The following is a 27,949-nucleotide window of genomic DNA, read 5'->3' on the forward strand; positions in this document are numbered from 1 at the left end:
TAGAGAATGGATCTTAGGGATTTAATTATCTCTAGATAAGGATTTGGGTAGGACGAGAAAGGATACATATATGATAAGATATAGTAATGCAATGGGAATGGTGAGATAAGAGAGGAGATACAAAGTATTTAACTAGGGCGTGAGGGTATGCTAGACGAGAAGCAGGTAGCATGTCACGAATAAGATTAATGGAATTGATGGGGTATGATAGGCCAAGACATAAGCGAAAGATGGTGGATGTAGGAGATGAGTAAGAAGGGAAGAAGAGGAAGGTAGTGATTTAGGCTTTACAATTTAAATGGATGATAGGGAAGTAATCCATATCAGCTTCCTCATTTCTCCATTCCAATCCATCATCATCCATCATCACAATTACACACCCTCAACATCATCACAATCACAACCGCTTCAAAAAATAATGGCAATGCAAGGCAAGAGACTAACCTTAGATCCTTATGTTTCGTCAAGATCATAGTGATTTCATGATGCAGATCACTCTCTGGTCTTCTCTGTTGACCTTCTCCAAGAAATCAATAAACCAAGAAACCCTAATCGACCTTTAAATACCTCAATCTCTTTCAATCTACCTTTCTAGGAGTCAGCCTGCTCAAAGATATTTTTTAAAAATATTGGGGTTCAATTTAATGATCTAACATACTGATAGATAGAGGATACAAAGACAAAGCTTCCCCAAAATTTCAGCTCAGATATCAAGCCCTGACGTTTCACAATTCCTAGCCATTAATTTAAACTAAAGATTCATATTTTCTCATACTCGTTAACACTGCTACCTCACTTTTAGGGTTTTCATCGTTAGCTCGTATCAAATGTAATGACTGGCTAAGATGCTCCTGCTTCATCCTCTATCAGTGGCTCGCATTGTGTCACATGTCATTGTCGAAAAAGTACAGAAAAAGAATAATGGTAAAATAAAAAACATATGCGCTTTCAGCTCCATCATCCAATGAAATAATGACAGATTGCTGCAGGAGATCGGGAAGCCTACTGTATTTTTCCCTGTGATCAGAAATTGAGGGCAGCTCAGAGAAGATGCGACAATTAGGCAGACTGAAGGGCAGCGTAAGCGAGAGGCTTAAATACATGGAGCTTTGAGCCACTTGGCGGTTGATTAAAATTTGGAGGATTTGGGGAAGAAGATGATGACCAGGGCAAGCTGTTTTGAATTGAAATCAATGGCTGAGATTAAAGGATGGAAGGTTGTATCGGACGGTGATTAGTAGATAAGATACAAAGAGAAAATAGGCCGCAGGGATAGTGGAAATCGACGGTCAAGGTGTAGTGATGGCGAAGGCCAATCGACGGCTGTTAGGAATTTGATAAAGCTTCGACTTCTTCCTCTTGTTTGCTGAGATAAAGAGTGATTATACAGGAGGACATGAAAGGATAGATGGACGGTCCAGATTCAATGACGCGTTCTCACGCTTCCGTTCAATCAAATGCTGATGCATCAGCAATCTGCTGAGCTGTCTTCTCTCCAAACAGAAATATTTAAAAAGGCCAAAATTAAAGATTTCTTTAACTTCACTCAACCCTTTTCTTAGGTTGGGTTGGCGAAGGGGAGAATAGAGGATGAATATATTTTCTGATTTCAGCGTTATGTCTGTCTCTGACTATAATGTAAATTACACTATTGTTGAGACTACAGAACTATAGCCTCTCTCCTCTCATCCAAATTTTTGGAATGAGGCTGGGGAGATCCCAATAACAACCAAGTTCTTCGTACGAACTGTTATTGTCCATTGCATAACACTTGTAGCAAAAGTAGAAGAATAGAGAGATACTGGTCCCTTGAGCAGGGATAAGCTATACAGTTCAAGGGCATTTTTGGAATAAAAAACTTGATCTCTCTTTTTCTCATTGAGTAGTTTTTCATTTGACTAAGGCAAAGAATGCTCTGAAATCTTACAATTAATCTAGAATGACATAAAAGGTAGAGAAACTTGGCATTTTAAATAACTGACAATTTACGATTCTTTTAAAGAACAAAATAAAAAAAAAGATAATTAAATACGCACCGAGATGATGATCAGATACCGTCGTCAGCCAAGCAGCCTCGTGGCGAAGATCCGATATCTCCTGCTGTTCCAAGGACGGTCAACATCAATGGAGTAAGATTTTAAGCAAACAGTAACCCACGGAGGGTGTCGTGTTGTCAACTCAGCTCCACCCAGTTTCCGAGAGCCGTGTTCTTGGGTGATTCCCAGAAGCTTCCTCATCTTCTTCTCCAGATTCTCCACCGCCGGATCGTCCCCAAAAAATTTCACCTGATTCGGTCACAACCATCTTGATCATCATCATGATGAACTTCCTGATGATAATTCATCATCATGCAACAAAATATTTCATTCCCTTTATATCATGGATTAAACGTAAGAAACAAAATACACAAAATTGTAATGTTACCGACGATGTGTTCCATAAAAAGTGTTACAGTGGGAGAAGATTACAATGATCCAGGTGATTACAGAAGATAGTATTATGAGATCAGATGGCATAAAAGACGTGGGTAATGAAGATGGTGACAACATAAAGAAGTAGCATGTCGATCATCATCCCTGATGGATTTCACCTACTTTGATCACTTGATCATCATGATGATGAACTTCATGATGACAATGATGCTTAGGATTGCGTGATCATCATCATGCCACGAATTTCTTGGTAAGCATTTTATCAGGGATGAAATGGAATGTACAAAATTCATCAAATTTATTAATTAAATGAGACGTATTCTGTTGAATATGTTGTTTCTGTTAGCTTTCCCTTTGTACCCCGGTTTTGCTTTCTCTCTCACACACTCTCCATATATGTACTCCTGTTATTGAACCTAGAAGGTTAATGAGAATTTTTCCAGTTCTTCTCTCAAACCCATCCTCCTCGTCTGGGTTTCTTCATGGTATCAGAGCCACAAGCTCTACGACCTTGCTGATCGAACTTTGTTGATTCAAAGTCTCGATTTCTCAGCGTCTGCTCGTCAGCTCGTCGTCGATTTCTCAGCTCGTTGTCGGCGACCATAAGCTCGACCTAGCCCCGTTTCTCAGCGTCAAGCTTGTTGTCGGCGAACTTTGCCTCACCAGGAGAAAGGAGACTTTCTCCTAGCTCGACCACGACCTAGCTCCGCCATGACCTAGCTCGACCTAGCTTGACCTAGCTTCGTCGGCAGCCCGCCACGATCTAGCTCGACCTAGCTCCGCCATTTCCGTTGCTCCGTCGGCCGCCATTTCCATTGCTCGACCTAGCTCCATCTCAAAAAAAAAAAAAAAGGGAAGAAAAATTTCATTGAGCTAGGTCTGTTTCTTCATCCCAAGATCTGTGATCTTCTGGGAAGAAAAAAAAAACTCATTGAGCTAGGTCCGTCTCTTGAAGTTGATCTGCTGTCGGGATTCCACCATCTAAAATCGGAGTATCTCATCGACGTCAACTTATGGCATCTTCTGACTCTACTACCTCCGCTGCCACTATGCCACCAGGGCTGCCTCCTCACTCATCTGAGTTGACCTCTTGGCATTATTCCCTGCCACGTATGCCGTCTGAATTCCGATTCACTGGGTTGAATCTTCTTCAATGGCGTCAATATGTCCAAATTACCTTGAAAGGGAAACTCATGAAGCACCTTGTGGAAGATCCGCCGTCTCCCACTGCGTCTCACTATGAGCACTGGCTCGATGTTGAAGGTGTAGTTCAACGGTGGTTGCTTGACAGTATCAGTCCAACCTATGCTGCAGAATTCCTATCCTTCAACTCCGCCAAGGAGATCTGGGACGCCGCTCAAGAATCCCACTCGAAGTGGAACAACTTGGCCATTATCTATGACCTTGTTACTCGCTCTACGAACCTGACCCAGGGTCCACGCTCTGTTCGGGCCTATCATTTGGAGTTGTCGTCCCTTTGGGCTGAGTTGGACCACTATATGCCCCCCGACCCTCATTCGGTTGACCGTGGATATGTTCTCCAGCTTCGAGTCTTCAAATTCCTCATGGGACTGAATCCCGAATACGAGTCTTTGGGTGGCCAGTTACTTCATCGGGAGAAGGCTCCTACCCTGACGGAAGCACTGGTGGAGGTTCAGATGGAGGAAACTCGCCTCGGCATCTTCCATTCCGAACCACCCTCGGCAATGGCTGCTCAACAGCTCGTGAGCTCTCGACATACATCCGTCCCAGCGGTGCTGCCGCATATGTCCTCTCCTAAGGTGTCGTCACCGAACATGAACTCCCCGTTCCAGCACTCGGCATCTCCAGGCCATGCTTCTCCTGGTGACTCCTCTATTTTCTGCAATTATTGCAAAAAGAAAGGCCATACCAAGGAGATATGTTACAAGCTTCAACGGAAGAATGCCCATCAAAGCCACTGGGTGACTCATCTTCCACATCCCTCCGGGCAGCTTATGACTCTTCCTGCATCAATTCGCGAGATACCTCAACCACCTGCTCCACCAACTGCTATCGCCACATCTTCAAAGGTCGCCCAGCTTCGTCATGACGAAATCGATCAACTTCGCCAGCTTCTTCAATCCAAGTTGATGGACTCTACTTCCCCCGTTCATCAAGGTACACCTTTTTCTCCCACTGTACAGTGGATCGTTGATTCTGGCGCCACCGCCCACATGACTCCTCTCTCTCAGTGTTTTCTTACCTACACTCCTCTTCGTCCTCATCACGTCCGTACTGCATCCGGGGCACTCCTTGTGGCCGGTGTGGGAAGTGTCCAATTGTCCTCCACCCTTACCCTTAACCATGTCCTTCATGTTCCTCTTCTTACCCTAAATCTTTTATCCCTTTATCACCTTGTCCGAGATCTTGGTCAAGCCATCCTTTTTACTCCTAATTCCTGTGTTTATCGTGATAAGGTGTCGGGGCAGACAACTACACTTACTGAAGGGCACGGTGGCCTCTACATTCTCAATTGTCCTCCACCCGCCTCTCCTTCGGCCCCTACTCTCGACGTAGCTCTCTCCACGGCGGCGTCGGATCCTCTTTGGCTTCTTCACCGTCGCTTGGGCCATCCTTCTTTTTCTACCTTGAAACTTATGTTTCCTCGTTTATTTCATGGACATCCTGTGGACGGATTTGTTTGTGAACCATGTCGGTTAGCTAAACACACTCGCACCACATATCCTTCCTCAGATTCGTCTTCACGTTCGACGTCTCCTTTCGCTCTCATTCACAGTGATCTATGGGGGCCTGCTCCTGTTCCAAGTGTTTCGGGTGCACGCTATTTGGTGATTTTTTTGGATGATTTTACTCGCATTACATGGGCATATCTTCTCAAAAATAAATTCGACCTTTCCCAAACTCTCATCTCATTCCACGCTTTAATCCAAACTCAATTTGCTAAGTACTAATGCCCGTGATTACGTTAATTCCACCCTCTACAACTTCTTCACCTCCCATGGCATCGTTCATGAAACCTCTTGTCCATACACTCCTCAACAGAATGGACTTGCGGAACGAAAATTTCAACACATATTTGACACCACTCGTTCCCTTCTTCTTCACATGAATATGCCTAAATTTTTCTGGGGCGAGGCCTCTCTCACTGCCGTCCATCTCATCAACCGTCTCCCATGTTTTCCCTATTGATGCCCTCCATCACGCCTACCCTATGGTTTCCTTGAAAACTAACCTCCTTCCCCGGATCTTAAGGTGCGCCTGCTACGTCCCTAATCGTCACCCTATTCGGGACAAGCTTGACGCTAGGCGCTCAAATGTGTCTTCGTGGGTTACTCCTCTCATCAAAAAGGGTATAAGTGCTACCATCCTTCTACTAATCACTTCATTGTCAGTAAAGATGTCACCTTTGACGAATCCACCCCTTTTTATCTTTCTTCTTCGTCTTCCTCTCCTTCCTCTTCTCCGTGTGCTGACTCCCTGGATTTCCTTGTACCCCATCCATCTTTCTCCTTATCTCCACTCCCTGGACCATCTTCAACTCCTCCTCCTTTGGTTCCTCCCTCTAAATTTGATGGCACCACATATCAGTCTGGGATAAGAATTAGCTATGGACGAGGAATTAGCTGCCTTGGATAAGAATCAGACATGGGATCTGGTGTCTTTACCGTCTGGCAAGCACCTCGTTGGCTGTCGATGGGTCTACACCATCAAATATCAGTCTGATGGCACTCTTGAGAGGTACAAGGCACGCCTTGTGGCTAAGGGCAATACTCAACAATTCGGTGTTGATTATCCGGAGACATTTGCTCCTGTGGCTAAGATGAACACGGTTCGTCTTCTTCTCGACCTTGCGGCTCATCACAACTGGCCTCTTCAACAATTCGACGTCAAGAACGCCTTTCTTCATGGTGATTTCCATGAGGAAGTTTATATGGCCTTGCCTCCTGGTTATGTGACTCCCCCTTTGACTCTTCCCTTGGTGTGCCGTCTCAAGAAGGCACTTTATGGCTTAAAGCAATCTCCTCGGGCTTGGTTTGGTCGTTTTACGCACTCTATGACCTTATTTGGCTACTCTCAGTGCAATGGTGATCATACACTTTTCTACCGTCATTCCACGTCCGGGGGAGTCACCATCCTTCTTGTGTACGTAGATGATATTATTATTACCGGAAGTGATTCGCAGGCTACCGCTCAATTGGTGACTTATCTTGCTGGTGAGTTTGACATTAAATATCTTGGTGTACTCTGGTACTTTCTTGGCATTGAGATCGCCTACTCTTTGACTGGGATTTTCCTTTGCCAACGGAAATATATTACTGATCTTCTTCATGAGCTTGGAAAGACGGACTCCCAACCTCTTCCTACTCCCATCGAGGTGAACCATCGGCTCTCTCTGGGGGAACACGAGGAGGCAGTTGATCAAGGACGGTATCAACGCTTGGTCGGGAAGCTGCTTTATCTCACTCATACACGTCCTGACATTACTTATGCTTTTGGCGTCTTAAGTCAATTTATGCATTCTCCGAAGGCCTCTCATATGCATACAGTCAACCGTGTACTTCGTTATCTCAAAGGTACCGTTGGTCTTGGTCTCCAATTCAAGCGCAAAGATGGCCTTCGGTTAGGTGTCTATACTGATGCGGATTACGCTGGCTCTCATGTTGACCGCCGCTCCACCACTGGCTACTGCACCTTCCTTGGGGGGAATATTATCACATGGCGGAGCAAGAAACAACCTGTTGTCTCTCGCTCTAGTGCTGAAGCCGAGTTTCGTGCCTTGGCACATGGCATTTGTGAGGCATTGTGGATCACCAATCTCCTCACAGAGTTGAAGTTGTCGTGTGATCAATCTACTCAATTGTTTTGTGATAACAAGTCGGCTATCAACATAGCCCAAGATCCGGTACAACATGATCAGACTAAACATGTCGAAGTGGATCATCACTTCATCAAAGAGAAGCTTGAGTCCGGAAAATTTTGCAAATCATATGTTCCCTCTGCCCAGCAGAAAGCTGATATATTTACCAAAGGCTTGTCTGCTCCGCGTTTCCAAGAGTTGTGCGGCAAACTGGGAATGGATGATATCCACTCACCAGTTTGAGGGGGACTGTTGAATATGTTGTTTCTGTTAGCTTTCCCTTTGTACCCCTGTTTTGCTTTCTCTCTCTCACACTCTCCATATATGTACTCCTGTTATTGAAACCTAGAAGGTTAATGAGAATTTTTCCAGTTCTTCTCTCAAATCCATCCTCCTCGTCTGGGTTTCTTCATATTCCATAAATGTGGATTCAGTTAAAGAATATCAACTGATATCCACATGACCATGAAACTAGCATAAGATAGTATAATGAGATCAGAAGGCATAGAAAAGGAGGGAAATAATGAGGATAAGGTTCATCTTGAAGCATATGATCATGGTCAATTAGATGATAGATATGATCAACTGATCAATAAGAGTGAGCATGTAAATATAAGCAAGCTGAACATAGATCAAAATAATGATTTCCTGAATTAAGTATCATGCGATCATGATGTTTCTAATTATGGCCACAAAATTCTGGGACATGAAGGCACAGTATCATAGATAATACGACTAAAAACAATGGGTAATGATAAGCAACAGTTCAAAGCCATGGAGTAATCGTGGCCAAGATACTCCATTTAGTTTAAGGTCCATGATCATGCTGATGAAGATGATGAGCATGATCATGACAGTATTTATAGCGAAAAATGCATACTTCAAATAGATCTCAAAATTAAATCATCAGATGGGAAAAAAGAATGCCATCTCAGTTATCCCATGTTTTCATTTCAAAGTCAATCACTTTGGGCAGATAATCAAGAAGAGTGAGAGTCTACGGAATTAAATCACATCGTTAGCATGCTTGTATAAAATCATTATCATTTACAGCTGTTGAGATTTTTGAACAGACTTATGAAGCTGATGAACATAATCACTCATCAATGAGCACCATCATGACAACGTGTAAACAAAATATGCATGCTTAAACTAGATCTAAAACAATCATTAAAGGATGATGATAATGTCAAATGTCACCGAGCAGATAATCAAGGAAAGTTATTCTCTGTGGAACTAAAGCACATTGGCGTAATGTTCATGTGAAATCAATATCATTTACAGATGTAAGACACAATGAAAAAATATCATTAATCGATTGGACTAACCCCATCTTCATTGCAGATGTATGCATGTATCCTTGCAGTGGGGTCCTCCAGTGTAAGTCTTACCCTGTACTGTCCTCGAATCGAGATGAAGTCTTTGGCCTGCCACGGGCAGGCAGCCACAACGCGCACCACACACTTGCATTTATGCGTCACCTGTCATCATAATTATTTTTCAATAATTTTACTATAAAGAAAATAGAGACAAGGACATTTCAGATCGTTTGAATTATGATGAGCCAAATGTTCAAATTTAGAGAAACCCAACAATAGAGCGAGGGAATTGCTAATTAGAAAAAGTGATCAATTTTTTTCTGTTTAGTTTTGGAGTATCTTCGTTTCAAAACAAAAGAAAAAAATTAATTAGCATGATATTATTTTTTATTTCATTTTGACACAAGGATACTCTTAAACTAAAATTATAGCTTATGAACAGGTATACTTTTAAAATATTAATAATGTTTTTTTTTAAAAAGAAATTAATAATGGTATTAGGAGACAATTAATGGAGGTGGAACTGTGGAGGGGGATTAAGACCTCCGAATATGTGAGGGAATCCATCAAGGTAGCATTCACCAAATCAGAGTAATCTGTCTCTGGGACACAAAAGAAACCAGAAATCAAGAATCAGAGTGTAACAAAATCAAAATCAGATGAATCAGACGAACAAATTATACCTTTTTCCCTTTTCATATCTTGAGAATTAAGATGAAAACTTAAAAATTAAATCATGTATAGCATGCTAAAAGTGATTAGCAATTGTCATCCACCACATAAACCATGGGTTTTAAATTATCCTATCGAAGGGGATGAATCAAGTTCTCTATCTGGTCTATATGAAAAGAAGCAAGGAAAGGCATAAAATAGACATTATAGAAAAGTTTCCATTGGTAGTTGACAAGCTACATATCAGAATCACCATTAATTACCTGTAATGTCAGATGGGCGAGGAAAGCAAGACATTGGTCTACGCAGTAGATGAGATGCGATCCGTTCATTATAATTCCTACATTGCCCAGTACACAAAAAAATTCACCAAGTAATAAAAAAAATGACATGCAGTGAAAATTTTGGTCAAATCTGTTTTGGATCACTACTTTCCAGATTAATCTATAGATCAAAAAGATAGTTGTTTGGATAGCAGGTTTTGCATATGGCTGCAGAATGATCGAGTGTATTGTCAGAGTAACTCACACTGCTAGTTTGTCAATAACTATAATTCATAAATAAAAACTTACTACATGAAATCATAAATAAATGAGACAAACGTATACACCAAAAGATTTTGGTGTATATATACCTCAGCATTGCAAAGATTTTAGCAAACAGGTTTAGGAGGGTGATTGGAGATTTAGATGGACATCTCCCATCAGCCTTCGCCCTTGTAGACAATTGATGGATAGTGTTGTCGTGGCACGGGAGATACTAACCATGTGGAAGGGAGATTTTGCAAAAGCTTATGACTCCCTTGACAGGGATTTGATGTGGCTCTCCATAACAAGGGGATTTTCCGCTGAATGGGTGGTCTGGGTCAGGTGTTGTATTACCCTGGACAGGAGTCCTAGAGGGTATCCCATTACTGCAATATGCTGACAACATTAGATTTTTTATGGAGGGCTCCATGGAGGAAGTGACATACTTAAAGATTTTTCATCTCTGAATTAACCATGCAAAATCAGCTTTCGTGGGGTTTCGGCTATCACAGGAGAGGGTTCAATGTTCAGAGGCCTTGGGAATGCCAATTGGGACAGTGCCAATCTGCTATTTAGGCCTACCATTAACGAAGTCCGGCTTCCAGCATAGATTGGCAACCAGTGATCAAGGTGTAAAGGAAGCGGGAGGGTGGCAGGCTAGGGTCCTGTCGAGGGGGAATCTGGTTCTACAGCAATCGCTGCTCTCTGTGATTACTGAATTCTTTCTCGCAGTCTTTAAGCTACCAACGGGAGTCAGAAAGTGGCTGGGAGGTTTGATGCGAAGGTTTTTCCGAAAACATTTAGCGTCTGCAAAGGGCAGGGGGATGGTGTTGGTCTCTTGGGATTTGATTAGCAGACTTATGAACCTAGGCGGATGGGGTTCTGCAGTTACAAACAATGAACCTGTCACTTCTGACAAAGTGGATGAACAAAATTGTGAGTTCTGGAAAGGATATGACCTTGAAAGTCCTGAGGGACACCTATGGCAGGCCATTAAACTAGGAGAGGAGGATGGATATGGTCAGAGGTTTTGGCAGGGTCTGAGGCAGGTCTTCCCCCAACTCCAAGAGTTCCCCAAAATAGGGGATGGTTCACTATTCCATTATTGGCAAAAAGATTGGTCGGCTAGGGACATCCTATGAGAAGAGTTTCTGAAGCTTTTTCCCCTCACACGATACCCAAGGGCCACAGGAGGGATAGTTGGGATGGTATGTGGAATCTGATCTTTGAGGGCCCTCTGTCGGACCAGTGGGTGGAGGATTTTTGGTTATGCAAAATTCTCAACCATGTCGAACCTATCAGCAGGGGGTGCAGGATGCAAAGCTCAGGGACGATCAAACTACGGAAGAGCTGGCAGCCATCCTTACATGCAGGCTCATATGGAAGCGGAAGGTTCCCCTAAGGAAGAGGATACCCTTGGACACCCTGACCGAGTGTGTTCTGTGCACAAATGGCATAAAAGATTGCTCTCATCCCTTCTTTTGGTGTCCATTTGCTTAGGAGGTTTGGGACAGCCAGAAGACTTCAGGGATGCACATTACTTCTGGGCCTCTCTCCTGGTGGAGCATTCAGGAGAGGCCTCGTGGGGAAGGCCATCTGGCTTGAGATATTTTTTGTACATCGTAATGAGATCTTTTTCATGGGGAGGATAGTTTTAATAGATGGTGTCATTCATGAAGTAGAGGGTCATGTTGCATGCTGGTTTAAAAGGACATGAATGGGGGGGCGATTTCGACCGTCTTTATGACATGTATTTTTATCTATTTAGTATCAGATGGATCATCAATTCTGGGTGATCATTCCCTTTATATTTAAATAGATAAACATATTTACAAAAAAAGTTAGATCCAATGATATGATAATATCAGAGTACATGATCCCAGTCAAGATGAGGTTCAAATAGCTTCTTCTTAAGTTTAACGTAAATGGTATTAAAAAGTGTTAGATCATCACGGCCCATTTAGGGCAGATTGGACTGACTTATGGGCCAAAGGCCATGTACATGTAATAGAATAACCCTAGGAAAATGAATAAAAAACCTAACTAAAATAATCTAAATAAGGGCCCGTTAAGGGCCCATTAAGAGCCCACTAAGGGCCCATTAAGGGCCCAATAGTGAGGGGCCCATTAGGGCCATATATTAGGTCCACTAAGGACCTAATATATACTGGGCCTGATTTACATCAGGCCCAGACTCCAACGGCTGGAAAACTTGTCGTTGGACATCCAGTTGCAAAAAAGGGCAGCTGGATGTGATAGGTCCCAACGGTCATATTTTTCAAAAATATGACCATTGGAGGGACTGTTTTTCTCTCTCTCCTCAGTGCATATTTGTATAAAAAGGGCAAAGGATTAGTAATGGAGATTCCAACCTTTTTGTGCCCTATTTTCTGGTGTTCCTCTCCTCTTCTTCTCATCATTTCCTCATCTCTCTCAAGAATTTACATGGTATCAGAGCAGGCTCGACCAGTACCCATTTGAAGCATTGATTTTTTGGAGTTTTCTCCTCAGAAGATTCTGTATCTCTCTGAGTTGAATCCTCCTTCTGCAGCAGTGATTAGTTTCCTGTCTTCTGTCAAGAAGCAGGATATTTGAAGTCCTGAATTTGGGGGTTCTCCTCAAACTCTGTGAAGTCCTATTTGTTGGTGGCTACCTCAGCAGTTCTCTGCATCTCTGGGGTGTGTGCATCAGCTGCAGCAAAGCGTCAGTTTCTGGTAAGGATTTATTCCATAAGATTATGGGTAAATCCAGAACCAGGATGGCTGCAAAGGCAGAAAAAGAATCTGAGGAATTGTCTTCTCTGGCTGCTGCAACACCAGTTGCTGCTCCAGCCACTCCAGCTGCCCCAGCCACTGCCCTCGTCACTGCATCAGTCCAGACCAGGCCTGTCCTGCCTGACCTGGACATGAAGTACAACGGCCTCAACGGCCAGAAGTGGATCACCATGGCTCAAAGGACTCTCAAGGCGGCATACCTTGGGAGGCATCTAACTGAGGAAGCTCCGTCAGAAGACAGAGCTGGGATTGAAGTCTGGGAGTCTGAAGAAGCTCTCATCATGAACTGGATGATCAAGAACATGGAAGAAGAACAGAAGGATGACTACATTCTGATCGGCTGTGTTCGAGATCTGTGGCAAGAAATTAACAAGTCCTGTGCAGAAATGCACAGTGACTTCCGAGTTTACGATCTCCGAGAGCAAGAGCGAAAGTTGAAGCAGGGAAGTATGTCAATATCCTCTTACTCTGCAATTAATCAAAGCAATTTGGAGAGAGCTGGATCTCCTTTGGCCCACTGGTGACAAAAATTCTCCCTCTTACATTCGTGAGATCAAGTTCAGGACTCTTCAATTCTTGATGGGGCTCAACTCTGAGTATGAGACCCTCCGAAGCCAGCTGCTGCACAGGGAAAAATTTCCCACCTTAGCAGAAGCGATTTCAGAACTTCAGGGGGCAGAGAGCCGAAAGAAAATTGGCACCAAAGGAGGCGAAGCCTCCACTCCTACTGCAGCAGCTCACTTGGCCAAGAAGGAACCTCAGAGCAATCAGACCTCCTCAGTGGCACCATCTTCAGTTCCTCAACATTCCAAGGCCACACCGAAAGAAGGTAGTACCTCAGAACTAATCTGTGGATATTACAGGAAGCCCGGACACATTAAAAGGGACTGTAGGAGATTGGCATGGAAAGAAGAACAAATCCGAAAGGGGACCTGGAATCCAGGTCAGCAGAAGAAGGCCTACATGGCCAGTGAAGGGGGAAAACCACCCGCCACCGAGAAGGACGATGCAGGAAGCGACATTCAGAAGATTATACAATCTGAGATGAACAAGATCCTTCAGAAAATCAACTCCACATCTTTCGCACAGTCAGGTAAGCACTTTGCATTTACCACCTTTAAGAATATTACACCGATTTCGGTATCTTGGGTCTTAGATTCAGGGGCGACAGACCATATGTCACCCCACAGATCATTGTTTCAAACCTATGAGCTTGAAACAAACAACCTCAGAGTTTTCACTGCTAATGGAGGGATCTTAAAAGTAGAAGGAAGAGGGACAATTATGATTAAAGGAAATATGTTGAAAGGGGTACTTCATGTACCTGAATTAAAGGCAAATCTTTTGTCCTTAATTCAGCTGGTAGATGAGACTGGGTGGCGATTTATCTTGGATTCTGACTCCTGCTTTCTCTGTATAAAGAACACCGGGCAGAAGATTTCGTCTGTTAGCAGGAGAGGGGGACTTCTCTTGCTGGATGTACTAAGGGAAGATGGGGAGCAGAAAGTGATCCACGCTGCCCAGACTGAAGAACGGGTCACGCTTCTCCATAGGAGACTAGGACACCCCTCATTTCATGTTTTGAAACAATTACACCCACAGTTATTTAAGGGGATTATTTTTGAACATCTTAATTGTGAAAGCTGCCAATTTGCTAAACATAAGAGGTCATCATATCCAAGTACGAATCATAGGGCCTCCTCGGCATTCGAATGTGTTCATAGTGATGTATGGGGCCCCTGCTCCATATCTGGCTTGGCACATCAGAGATGGTTCATCTTATTCGTAGATGACTTCTCTAGATATACATGGGTGTATATCTATTGAAATCAAAAGCAGAAATCCCATCTGTTATCATATTGTTCTGTGAAATGATCCATAACCAATTCAGTAGACGGATCAAACGCTTCAGATCTGATAATGCTAAAGAATATTTCTGTGGAGAAGTAAACAAGTATATGGAAGAAAAGGGGATAATCCATCAATCATCATGTGTCAATACCCCCCAGCAAAATGGTCTTGCTGAGAGGAAAATTGGCCATATTATGTCTGCCAGGGCACTCCTATTCCAAGGAAACTGCCCCAAGCATTATTGGACTGAAGCAGTGGCAACAGCCACACATCTCATTAATAGAACAGCATCGAAAACATTAGATCTTAAGGCCCCGATTGATCTTTTATCCTCTGAATTTCCACATATATCGTTAAGGACTAACCTGCCGGCCAAAGTATTTGGCTGTGTAGTATATGTTCATGTTCATAATGCAGGAAAATTGGACCATAGGGCAGTGAAGTGTGTGTTCCTAGGTTATTCCACCACGCAGAAGGGATACAGGTGTTATCATCCCGAATCAAGGAAGTTCTTTGTTGCTGCAGACGTGAAATTTGATGAAATCAGAATGTTCCATGACGAGACAGATCGATCAGATATCTATTTGGAGTCCAGTGAGGTGGAAGCCGATGGTGGAGAACTCAGCAGACCTTCTGAACTTAGAGACAGTGAACAGGAACCTGAGGTTAGTGCTGCTCCGAGTCCTGTTGAGGAGGAGGAGCCTCATGCACTAGAAGAAGCTCCAAATGAAGAACTACTACCAGCAGGAGAAAGTAATCCAAGTAACAATGGATGGTCAATTGCTATCAGTAAAGGAGCTCGAAAGTGTACGAAGACCAAGCTCTACCCAGTAAGTAATTACGTCTCATATACCCGGATATCTCCAGAATATAAACAAGTTGTCCAGGCTGTGATGACTGTATCTGTCCCAAAGAATGTCAGAGAAGCTATGTCATCTACTGAGTGGAAGAGAGCAATGGATGAAGAAATGGAAGCGCTAGAAAGAAATGGTACTTGGGAAGTGGGCCCACTCCCAGTTGAAAAGAAGGTAGTCGGCAGCAGATGGGTGTTCACCATCAAATACCATTCAGATGGATCAATCGCCAGACATAAAGCCAGATTGGTGGCCCAAGGATATACGCAGTCATATGGAATTGACTACAATGAGACATTTGCCCCAGTAGCGAAGCTAAATACAGTCAGAATTCTGATTGCTCTTGCAGCGATATTTGAATGGAAGTTGTACCAATATGATGTGAAGAATGCCTTTCTACATGGAGAGCTAGAAGAGGAGGTATATATGGCTCCACCCCCTGGATATTGTTTGAGTAAAAATTTGGGTGATGTATGTCACCTCAGAAAGTCCTTGTATGGACTCAAACAGTCCCCCAGGGCCTGGTTCGGCAAGTTTTCTAAAGCAATGTTGGCAGCTGGATACTTTCAAAGTGAGGGTGATCATACCCTCTTTATAAAGCATGGTAAGGAAGGTAAGGTGTCAATCTTAATAGTATACGTAGATGACATTATCATCACTGGAAACGACAATGAAGAAATTCAGAATCTTGAAAGGCATCTTTCTTCATCATTTGATATCAAAGCTCTTGGTCTTCTAACCTACTTTCTAGGGATTGAAGTTGCATATTCAAGATCTGGAATTGTACTTTCTCAGCATAAGTACATTCTCGATTTATTGAAGGAAACCGGGAAACTGGACTGCCGTCCAGCCGCTACTCCAGTAGACACAAATGTGAAATTGAAGGCAGAACAACACGAAAAGGATGCCCCAGTGGACAAGACCTCATTTCAGAGACTCATAGGCAAACTCCTCTATCTCAACCATACAAGACCAGACATAGCGTTTGCTGTGAACTCTCTAAGCCAATTCATGAACGACCCACGAGAGTCTCATCAAGGAGCAGCTGATCGAGTTCTTGCATATCTGAGGGGTTCCATCGGACAAGGGCTGTTTTTCAGGACAGGAGGTGAGCCTAGTGTAATTCTTTATACTGACTCTGATTATGCAGGTTCCTTTGAGGACAGTCGATCGACGTCTGGATACTGTAGCTTCCTTGGCGGTAATCTCGTCACTTGGCGCAGTAAGAAGCAGAAGGAAGTCTCCCTCTCAAGTGCTGAAGCTGAGCTCCGTGCCTTGAAGAAGGGAGTCTGTGAAGGCATGTGGCTTAAAGGTATTTTAAAGGATCTTCATCTATATAACGGCAAAGGGATGATCTTGCATTCAGACAGCAAGTCGGCCATTGCAATGGCCAAGAATCCAGTTCAACGTGAACGTACAAAGCATGCACGGGTGGCGAGACATTACATCAAGCAGAGCATCGATGAAGGATTCATCATTCCGCAATACGTCCCCACTTTGGAGCAAGCTGCGGACATCTTCACGAAGGGCATCCCAGGCCCACAGTTTCAGGCATTGGTGTCCAAGTTTGGCATGATCAACATCTATACCCAACTTGAGGAGGGGTGTTAGATCATCACGGCCCATTTAGGGCAGATTGGACTGACTTATGGGCCAAAGGCCATGTACATGTAATAGAATAACCCTAGGAAAATGAATAAAAAACCTAACTAAAATAATCTAAATACGGGCCCGTTAAGGGCCCATTAAGAGCCCACTAAGGGCCCATTAAGGGCCCAATAGTGAGGGGCCCATTAGGGCCATATATTAGGTCCACTAAGGACCTAATATATACTGGGCCTGATTTACATCAGGCCCAGACTCCAACGGCTGGAAAACTTGTCGTTGGACATCCAGTTGCAAAAAAGGGCAGCTGGATGTGATAGGTCCCAACGGTCATATTTTTCAAAAATATGACCATTGGAGGGACTGTTTTTCTCTCTCTCCTCAGTGCATATTTGTATAAAAAGGGCAAAGGATTAGTAATGGAGATTCCAACCTTTTTGTGCCCTATTTTCTGGTGTTCCTCTCCTCTTCTTCTCATCATTTCCTCATCTCTCTCAAGAATTTACAAAAAGGAGTGACATAAGGAGTTGGAGGGTGATATTGTCATTGTTGTCATCATCCTAGGCTTGTACAAATTATGATGACAAGGATAAAATCATCATAATCATACCACTGAGATAAATGATGAATCATCATCAGCCTCTCATCATCTGTAAGAGGTGTGCTAAAAAGAGGGAAAAACTTTTGTATTAAAAATAAATTAGTCCTCTCCTCATCATGGTCATGGTAATGTGTCTGAATCCAGTATGATGATAATGTTGAATATTTGTCATTGCCATTGCACCGGCATACGAAAGCTAATGATGACGATTCATCATATTCATCAAGGACCGCGAACCCAAAAAGTTCACCTGGTGGGATAATTGTTTGTAAATAATAATAAATTGAGAAGAGCCCAAAAAAGTGTACCATGACTGATCATTAAGTTTTAATATGTCATTGATTTCTTAGAGCGTGAGTAAATAGGTCACTTAGATCAATTAGCGCACAAATATTTGCATTGGATTTAGTGGAGCGATTTTTCTGACACAAAGAGAAGGAAAGTGTCGTCTTTTGGAGATGCTGGTAAAGAGAGAGGATGGCAAGGCTATAGGAGGAGCCCTTTGCCATTGGAGCTCGAGAAAAAACCTAGGAATTGATATTCTTATTAATTTTTTTATCCCATGGTCAAGTTTAAACATGTTCTCAATTTCACAGAGAAAAAGTAAATAAGTCAATTAGATCAACAAGAACACAAAGATTAACTTTTGTAGAAAACCACCCCTACTCAAGGACAGAACGACAAAAATACCCTTTAGGTTGACAGAAAACAATACCTCTCCCGAAGAAGCACAGCTTCATCATCATCAGAGAGAACAGAGACTTTGCTCCAGCTCTGAAGCATGCCCTTCCATATCCCAAACTCGTTCACGCAGATTATCTTGCGGAATTTAAACCAGCGGCCGCCGCTGATAGATTGTTGGATCTCCTTGAAGGATTTTCCGACAATAATTCGGAGCACAGTCCCCACATGAGGAAATCTGATTAGCGTGTCTTTTGGCAGTGGTGAATGTTCCAGACACAAGGGGATGGGATTGTCTGCTTCGGCGTCTAGGCTGTGATCCATCAGAACTCAATGTCAACCAACATTAACTCAACTATAATACAAATATGCAAGATATTGAGGCTTAGAGATATGAAGATCAAAATCTCCCTCCCTCCCTCCCTCTCCATCCATCTTATGGCAAACCCTTTTAGCGCCCCTTATCCTAAGGTTCTGAGATCTGATCATGATCAGATCCCCTTTGATCGTCAGCTGAGTAATCAAAAAAAAAAAAAACTGAGTAATCCGTCAATCAAAAGGTAGAACTGATCAATCAGATAGGCTAGATATTGATCATGCCAATGGGGCGATCTGATCCCCACAGTAATTTCATCAAGGATAATCAATCCATCAGCAGATTACAAGGGAAGTCCACCTTTCATCCAATGGAGAGTAGCCATATGTCAACAACACTGCCACATGGAGATAGCACTGTCATGCAACAATGGAGAGCTGCCAGGTGACAAAGGAAGAAAACTACAGCCATCAAAATCGATTCTGTTTTTCCTCATTTCTCTAAGGTTTTACCTCTCAGTTGGACCCACAGACTGGTGATCCGATCTGAGGATCTGATTAAGGATCTCATCGACTGATGATCCCGTATCATGATCAATTTACCTGGCTCAATCAAGATAGGCAATTGATCTCATTGCCCCTGATTGTGGACCAAACCTTCTGCAGATCCACCTGATCAGAGACAATCAAAATTGAAGCCCAGTAGTTTCTAGGCCCATTCGCTATATGGTTCTTGTATCTGCTTCGGACACAAATACTTAAGGCTGTCGTGGTCAGTGCAGATAATGAAAGGCATGTGCGTTAAGTAGTGACACCATTTTTATACTGACAGCACAATGGCCATTAACTCCCGTTCATAGGCTGATTAACCTGACTTCTTTATAGGAGAGCTTAACTTTAATAGACGATGAATCGCCCATTCTGCATGAGGACAGCCCCTATGCCAATACCAGATGCATCAATTTCAATAACAACGGGCAATCTGAAAGTTGGTAGTGCAAGTACTGGGGTGGAGCTCGTGGCCTTTTTAAGTATCCCAAATGCCGACTGGGCGTCAACATTCCTGGCGAACGCATCCTTCTTTAGAACCGCTGTCAGTGGTGCAGCCTTCGAAGAAAAGTCTTTGTCAAACATTCGGTAGTTACAGGTTAGTCTCAAAAACCCACGCAACTGTCTAAGACTCTGAGGAGCTGGCCAACTCAACATCGCCGTCCACCTTGATCTTGTCAGCCATTACCCCTTGATGAGAAATCCAGTGTCCCAAAAATTCCAACAGTACACATGCAATTTGACACTATTGGAGGTTAACAGGAAGATCATTTTCAGCAAGAACGTGAAAGACCTGCTGCAGGTGCTTCTCAAGATCCTCCATTGATCGACTGCAAACCAAAATATCATCAAAGAATACTAATAAAAACTATCTGAGGAAGGAATGAAAACAGTGATTTATCAATGATTGAAACATTGTTGGGGCATTCATAAGCCCCAGAGGCATTATTCTGAACTCGTAATGCCCTTCAGAGGTATCTTCTTCCATCATCCTCATCTGATGATACCCCCATTTTAGATCTAGCTTCGAGAATATAGATGCACCGTGTAGCTTGTCCAACAATTATTCTATCACGGGAATTGGGTTATGCTTGAGTACGGTTATCTTGTTTAGTGCTATAATCAACACAGAATCTCCATCCTGCGCCTTTTTCTTAACCAGAAAAACTGGACTCGTGAAAGGGCTATGGATGGCCTGATGAATTCCGACTTCAAGAGCTCACTAACAAGTTTGTCAATCTTGTCCTTCTGTGTATAGAAATATTCATAAGGCCTCAGGTTGACAGGCTGTGCCTGCAGAAGCAGCTGGATGGCTCAACCTTGCAGGTGGTAATTCTGACAATGGTGCAAAGACCTTGGGAAATTCTTCCCTGAGGCCTTCCCCTGTAATGACAATGGTAGATTAATACTCTTGTCTAAATGATATAATTCAATCATCAGAAACTGAGTTCATATTCATCTGTCCTGGACAAACTCTGCTCCCCTTTTAGGATAACCACCTCTTCTCCTGAACTTAAGAATGTGCCGCCCCCAATGGATGTGAGTCCATCCCAAAGAACCACGTCATCCCTAGTATCATGTAAATACCTCCCAACTTAAATGGTATGAAATCAATAATCAGTTCAATACCTTGAATTGAATATTTATCTCCCACACGTAATCCTTGACCTTTATTGGCCTCACCATTGCCCAAGGTAACCTCGAACAGTACAAATGCATCACTTCTGAACTGAAATTCCTCCACAAGCCCTGCTCACAGGAAATTGTGAGAAGCCCCAATGTCGATTAACACTGTGATTTCCTTCCCCCGCAATTCTCATTTAAGCTTGATGGATCTTGGGTTGGTCCATCCTAGCATAGATTTGAGAGAAACATGTGTTGATGATAACTGTGCCTCCGGTGGAATATCTTCCTCTTCTGCTTCCAAGGTTTCAGCCATGTATGGTCCGGCCTTCTCCCTTTCTTCACTTACAATCAAGAACTGGAGGATCTTCTTCCATCTATGACCTAGACCAAATTTGTAATTGCACTGGTAACATAATCCCTTCTCTCTTCTTTGATTGAATTCCTCGCCGGTGAGTAATATCTTTTCTTAATTGGTGTGGGATTACCATTTCCTTGATCTGTCTTGAGCTCTTTTGCCTCTTTCGAGCCCTCAGTAAGGTGCTCTTGGTTCTGATACCTTCCTGGCGTTGTTGAGGTACTTGAGCCCTGCAGTGGTCTCCAATGTCCAGCCAGTCCAGATGGCTTAATGCTTCCATACAACATCTTTTCACCCTTCATGAATTCTACATGACAGGATCGATAAATGGCCCGAAGTATCTTCTCCGCTTTGAGTGCGGCGTCCATTAACTTCATTAATCCTGTGAATGTCTCTGGTGACAGTTCAGCTTCGATATCTCCCTTCAAATCCTTCGAAATATCTCTCCATACTTCTGATTCACCCTTTGACATCTTTCCCCAGACTGTAAATGCTTCTAGTTTGTTCTTAATGACCATCGTAGCTGTATTAATCTTGTCCCCTATCTTGATCGCAGCATTTTCCCCATGTATTTTCTCCTTTAATTTTTTGTGACGTCTGACCTCTGCTCCAATTTATCTTGCTGTTGAGCTTTCTCCCTGATCAAGACCGTCAAAGTGTGCAGCGATGTTCTGCATCATTCTCTCTAGCGTTGCTTGATTATCTTCTCCAAAGTGACGCATTTCATCATGCAACGATTCTGTCAATTCCCATGTCTGCATCAAGTTCTTCCTGATGTCAGCAATCTTGCCTCCTTTGCCTCCAGTCTTGCTTCTACTTCTTTCAACATCATGATTGCCATGATCGAGCTCTGATACCAATGATACAAAGATGTATCATATGGTAAGAATCAAGTTAGATTTGTACTTACAGTGGGAGCCTCTCTCTACTCTGATCTTTCGAACAAGAACCTCCTTGACTTCGTCTTCAAGCTTCTCAGAGACCAAGGACTCCCGTCGAACACCGCAGCCAAATGCAGCCACTGCTCCCACAGAGATCTCCCCCTCCGGGAAAGCCCAAATCTGTCACACTGCGCACCTTTCCTTTATTTATGCTCTTTCTTTATTACCAATCTACACTTCCAGCCAAGAACCGACAGTACTTGTGCCAGGTCAGCACCACCTGACCCATTACCTTTAAGTCCTTGACGCTTTCTCCTCTCATAAACTCTTATAGGGATCGTATCAGTTAGCTCTTCTCACCCATCATAACACATCATTTCATGATGAATCAGCATAATGTTTAGAAATTACTTAAGCTAACATAATTACCAAAATTGCGGTGAAAAAAATTCAATCGCAGGACATAAATGAAAACATTATTGATCCATAAACCTTGCTGTCTTCTGAAAAACTATAGGAACAAATCGACAAACCTTCGATAAAGCTAACTCTCCTCATCAGAAATAACATCACACTGGATGATAAATTACTTTAATAAACATTCGGAAAATTCTTTTAGCTAAGATAAATACCACAATTGATGTTAAATCAAATTCAGTGGCATAAATGCAAATAAACCAACTGTTAACTATAAGAAACTTAACTCTGTCTGAACTGGCAAAGGAGGACAATCACTTCCATCCCACACATAGACTATCCACGAATCTTCACCAATTTCACATGCGTGAAAAACCTTCAACAAAGGGCAGCAGAAGACATTTCATTACACCATGTTACCCGGCAATCGACAAGTTAATATTCTCTGGATAAAAAATTCGAGTTGAACATTCCACGGAAAATCCAAATGTCAGATTATATCAAACATCATAAATAAGAAAAGATAAATAATAGAGGATTTAAAAGCCTACTCGACATATCAGATCGAAATCCATGTCAACTTTTACTTCCTTGATCTGTAATGAATAATTTTTAGCACCTGAAAGTGCAAAAATAAGAATGATGAATTGGATAATGCATAAATAACGATGAAATGAACGTCTGAGTGATGGAACACCAAGACAAATGAGATGGAGTAGAGTATCACTATTTCTTGAGTTGAACAACTCCTTTTGGGAGGCAGAAATTAAAAAATATCAATTTTAAGGCATATTCCAATAAAAGATTAAAAACAGAGAAAATATCCTAATGATACTGATAAGTTCTATTCCCGGAAATACCAAAGAAGAAGGAAGCTGAGATCCGGTCAACAGGCCTTTGACCGAGACTAGTAAACAAGGGGGGGAAAGGACCCCTCTACCCTATAAATAAAAACCCCGCTCAGGAGGGTCAGGTATGTTTTTCCAATTCTTGAAGGAGTACCCGACTTGTTCAAATCGGGAAGACCAGAAGGTGGGTGGGATCTCGCCCAACCGACTGGAGGGAGGAGCTCGCCGCAGGAGGAGGAGCCGCCCGAAGGAGGAGGATCTCAACCGAGGATCAGGAGCCGCCTTGCCTGAGGAGAAGGAACTCCAACGTGGGGTGGGAGTCGTCTCGTTGAGGAAGGAGGAGCCCCACCGAGGGAGGGGAACTCGCCAATTCTTGTGCTATCATCCTTATTGAGTTACATTGATACTTCCTACAACATTATCAAGCTGCTTATCAACTTTCTTGGCATTCATATTCGTACGATCTATCAGATACACAGTATTGTCCTGAAGAAAGGTCAATAAAGTATAAATGGCTTGTTCACACGAAAACAGCAATAAAATATAAGTAGCTTAGTAAATAATCCACACTGATGAAGTTAGATAAAGAAATAAAACGACTAGTTCATAGTTTGATAGAGTTATAAATTCAAAGCCGACCTGTATCGTGATGATAATCAAGAAACCAGGTTTGAAGCTTCTTGATATGATCTATATTATGCCCCGCAGCACGAAATTTTTGAGAAGTTTGATAAGGGTTGAAACTCGAACCAGCTTTTCCATTATAAAGAGCAAAGGACGAGAACCTCTTGTCAAAAGCACAGTACACATCACCTTCGAACACTTTGATCTAGGAGAGGTAAAACAATCGATTTTAGAAACCATAGTGGAAGAATAATTAAGACATCGTTTTTGCCAAAGGGATCTCACATACCTAACAATACCGAAATAATAATACAAAATTCATCAAGTCAATGTTACTAAACAACCTAATAAGAAATAGTTCATCTGCATTCATTGTACTTAATTACACTCTCCACCATTCCAAAATAATTCAGATATGAACACCCAATTTTCTTGCGAAAAATATTCTTAGTTGGCTTGTATTTTTTGTTGGTTCAACACAGTACAAGCCCAGAAAATGCGCCAATGCATCATTATTCTTGAAGGCATTATGTCTACTTCGTGCATCTCCATAAGCCCCTTGAAGAAAATGAAAAATAATCAGCTATTCTCGATGTTCAGCTCCTGCCTACAATGACCATTACATATCCTTTAGATCACTCAAGAGTAAGATGCAGAATGTCTGACAAATTCATCTTTTTTTTGCCGGGACTTTTCTATTGGGTGTCTTTCAGCACAATAAAGCAACAAAAGCTAGATATATTCTGGCTCTTTTTCATGAGAAACAGTTACATAAAAAAATTGGCACGATAAAATATTGGCAAAAAGGTCCCAGAAGAGTAAAAAAGTGAAGCAAAAAGGTGTAGAATGTCACCAAATTTTTTATGTAAAAATCACGAGGTGCCAATAAAAATTTTACTAATCAAAAGTGACAGAAAATTTGGAAGTTAAAAGATGAAGAAAATATCCTAGAAACCATTTACTAACCGTTACTCTGTGCAAGCAAATTAAGTCCCCGGAGGACATCACATGAGGTAGTTTATCTGCGCTTCCGGCAAAGAAACTGACAGAAAGGCCTGGTGCCATATACGACGGGTCTACTATCCTTAGTTTCAGGAAATAATCTGCAATATACATTGAGACAAGTAGAATTATCCACATGTTATGCTAAACAAAGTAAATAATGATTTACAGACAGCATAGAGCCTAATACCAATAAGTTCGAGTCGTAACTGATAAAGTACTGATTAACACCTGAAGGGGCAGCATTGTAATCAAACATTAGAAAGAATAACTATTTCATCTCACATCCTTAGTTAGGAGAAAGAAACTTAGTACATTTAAATAAAGCAAATACAAACATTTTGGAAGGACACCTACTTGCCGTTCCATTGAATGAGGGTGAAGATTCGGAGAACTCAAAGGTAATTGTAAAAAGAATACTAATCTTTTTTCAGAAGGAAAATAGGAATACAACAAAAATAGACCCTACTTGTGTTTGCTCAAACAAACACAAGTGAACTAATTATTGTCAACCAAATAGGAGAAACCAGATTGCATTGTAGAAATCAGAACTGAATGAGGAACAGTGAATATCATTTGAAACGAAAATAAATAAGAGAACCGCATGCATTTGAGTTCACAAAGAATACTAATGGATTTTTGTTGATTCATAGTTATATCGCACAAAAGCAAAAACATCTATGTCACTGCAATGAATACAAGATTGATTCATCAACCCTTCCACAACATTCAGTATAAATAGCTTCTGATTTTTAAGGGCAGAGAAAAGAAGGAACAGTTTCCTACTAGCTGAAGTTGGCCAAGAATTCAATGAAATAGAATGCTTCACATTTCGGAACCTGCCTGCTCTTCTCCCTCATAAGATTGCCTCGAGGAATTGTTAGTCACCATGGTTATTCGTGTTCTAGAGTTTTCTACTATTTAACTCTTCATCAAGTGGTACACTTGGTCGTCTTTTTTTTTGAGTTTTTTCCATGTGGGGGGATCTTTGAACAAGTGATGTACATTCTGGCCAAACCCTAACAGGAAGGAGGGACTGGGGTCACAGGAAAAAGAGTGAAGGATATCTCAATTACTGACAGGATTACAATTATTATCATCTAACTGGATGCACAACTGAGATACGGGCCGCAATTACAATGAAGATATAGTTTTCAGACCCCACGTGCATTTCTAAGATTAAGGTCCTTTTCCTACACCTAAAAATGCAGTTCTTATCGAATAACTGATACAGATGTCTTTGGCACTGTGGTTGGAATCAGATGGAAAGGTGAAAATTACCATGAAGGTATAAAAGGTAAGTGTACATTAGAAAGAATTATAGAAGGTGATCCTGCTGTGTCGTACAGTCATTGCAGATTCATTACTCGGAGTACACAAGATGACAGAGCCACCTATGATACAATGAAGAGTTTCCACCATCGTCTCTTTGTCACTTGTCCAACGACTAGGATGAAGATGATGAATCGACATCTTAGCGGCAGAGGATGACGATGACAATAACAACGAAGGTGGAGGCACAAATCCCCTCTTCCCCTGGCCACTGCGAGCTTCTAGTCATTGTTCAATATTACGAGATGAAAATGATGAATCCTCTACATATTTGTCACCTGCCGGAGCCACGATGATGTTGACCAGAGCATCGTTGTCGTCATCAGTTGAATAGGATGGGGAAGATGAAAGCGTCACTGTCATCATCATGTGAGCTTGTGATGATGATGATGACAACAATGTCCTAGGACAGCAAACACTGACATAATCAATATGGATCAGAGATCCTTGGAAATTGGAATGTTGTTCAAAATCAGTGACCCCCAAGTTTTTCAGATCCATAATATCTTCTCGTCACACTAAGACGCCGGATTGCTCTAGAAAGGAAATCAACAGTCAATCAAAAATTTTGGCTACATAATAGCTTCAAGATCATCACTTGACTAGATGCATAATATCTTTTTGTTGGAATAAGACGGCTGCTTCCTGTCAAGAAAAGATCAACTCTCAATCAAAATCTCTGGCTACACAAATACTGCTATAATTCCAAAGACTTGGATTATCTAGATGCTCACGGTCTAAAGAAAACTTGAGAAGATAAAAGGAAAAAAATCATCATCACTTTACTAGGACGAGCACCATATTCATTGTAGGTCCCTATGATAAAACTTATTGAAAAGAATAAGCAAAGGCTCCTCTTCTAAAGTCAACAACAAAATGTCAAACTGAGGAAAATTTCAAACAATAAGATATCAAATAGAGAAATTTTATCTAAAAAAAAAGAATGAGGAAATATTCATCTTTTAAAGGAAACAACAAGATATCAAATTGAGCAAATTTTCGAACTACAAGATATCAAAATTGAACAACAAGATAACAAATGAAGAGATTTTACATTTTAAAAAAAAAGAATGAGGAAAGGCTCATCTTTTAAAGGCAACACAAGATACCAGATTCAGAAAAATTTCAATCTACAAGATATCAAAAAGAGAAATTCATTTTTAAAAAAAAAAAAGAATGAAGAAATTCATTTTTTTTTAAAAAAGAATGAGGAAAGCCCTCCTTTAAGGGCGACAACAAGATATCAAATTGAGAAAATTTTCAAACAACACGATATCAAATAGAGAAATTGTTTTTAAAATAAATAAATAAGAAAGACTCATCTTTTAAAGGTAAAAAATTGAGCACAATTCAAAAAACAAGATATAAAACAGAAAAAAATTAAAAAAATAATGAAGAAATACTCTTCTTTAAACTGAGAAAAATTTCAAACAACGAGATATCAAATAGAGAAAACGTAATAATTTTCCAAATAATAACGAAGAAAGACTCTTCTTTGAAAGGCAACAACAGGATATCAAATCGAGCAAAATTTCAAACAACAAGATATAAAACTGACAAAATTTATTTAAAAAAAAATGAATGAAGATAGACGCTTCTTTTAAATTCAGCAACAATACATCAAAACTGAGCATAATCGAGCTTAATTTGAAAACTTAAGCAGACGATCGAAAGATAAGCCCACCGGTTCCCTTGCTGAGGCTGGCGGCACCGATCTCGACGACGACGGCGAAGAGATTAACCTTAACGTTGATCGCCTTCCTGGCGTCGACCAAAGGTAGGTAAACGTAGTCATCCCCTTGCGTCGCCATCTCCTCCGATCCGATCCCTTCCAAAATCGGCGA

At 41.7% G+C, this 27,949-nt stretch overlaps 2 protein-coding genes across 5 annotated transcripts; one reads left to right on the plus strand and one right to left on the minus strand.

Moving 5' to 3' along the window:
* On the minus strand, positions 1-27,949 carry LOC144710211 (protection of telomeres protein 1a-like). 4 transcript variants are annotated; one of them, XM_078583913.1, is made up of 11 exons: positions 27,790-27,949; positions 24,738-24,874; positions 23,787-23,976; positions 22,851-22,918; positions 22,587-22,675; positions 18,191-18,469; positions 9,527-9,603; positions 9,135-9,193; positions 8,601-8,753; positions 2,037-2,285; positions 1-1,017 (listed from the first exon to the last, which is right to left on the minus strand). In XM_078583913.1, the coding sequence occupies exons 1-10, from the start codon at positions 27,914-27,916 to the stop codon at positions 2,061-2,063; spliced, it is 1,404 nt and encodes a 467-aa protein (XP_078440039.1). In that variant the 5' UTR covers positions 27,917-27,949; the 3' UTR covers positions 1-1,017; positions 2,037-2,060. The 4 variants fall into 4 exon arrangements, with proteins under 4 accessions (XP_078440039.1, XP_078440041.1, XP_078440040.1 ...); XM_078583915.1 differs by lacking the exon at positions 1-1,017 and adding an exon at positions 24,964-25,004 and having other exon boundaries at positions 1,953-2,285; positions 27,790-27,927; XM_078583914.1 differs by lacking the exon at positions 1-1,017 and having other exon boundaries at positions 1,953-2,285; positions 9,135-9,187.
* Positions 13,095-14,371, plus strand: LOC144710212 (uncharacterized). The gene is made up of 2 exons (XM_078583916.1): positions 13,095-13,657; positions 13,987-14,371. The coding sequence occupies exons 1-2, from the start codon at positions 13,144-13,146 to the stop codon at positions 14,013-14,015; spliced, it is 543 nt and encodes a 180-aa protein (XP_078440042.1). The 5' UTR covers positions 13,095-13,143; the 3' UTR covers positions 14,016-14,371.

This window comes from Wolffia australiana, chromosome 12, assembly GCF_029677425.1.
Source record: "Wolffia australiana isolate 7733 chromosome 12, ASM2967742v1".
In the NCBI taxonomy this organism is placed as follows: domain Eukaryota; kingdom Viridiplantae; phylum Streptophyta; class Magnoliopsida; order Alismatales; family Araceae; genus Wolffia; species Wolffia australiana.

Coding starts and splice junctions, on each gene's coding strand:
- LOC144710212 (XM_078583916.1), top strand. CDS start 13,144: ATGGGGCTCAACTCTGAGTATGAGACCCTCCGAAGCCAGCTGCTGCAC. Junction 13,658..13,986: donor CACATCTTTCGCACAGTCAG/GTAAGCACTTTG, acceptor CTCTGTATAAAG/AACACCGGGCAGAAGATTTC.
- LOC144710211 (XM_078583913.1), bottom strand. CDS start 27,916: ATGGCGACGCAAGGGGATGACTACGTTTACCTACCTTTGGTCGACGCC. Junction 24,875..27,789: donor CAGCCTCAGCAAGGGAACCG/GTGGGCTTATCT, acceptor TGTATATTGCAG/ATTATTTCCTGAAACTAAGG. Junction 9,194..9,526: donor TCGCCCATCTGACATTACAG/GTAATTAATGGT, acceptor TTTGTGTCCCAG/AGACAGATTACTCTGATTTG.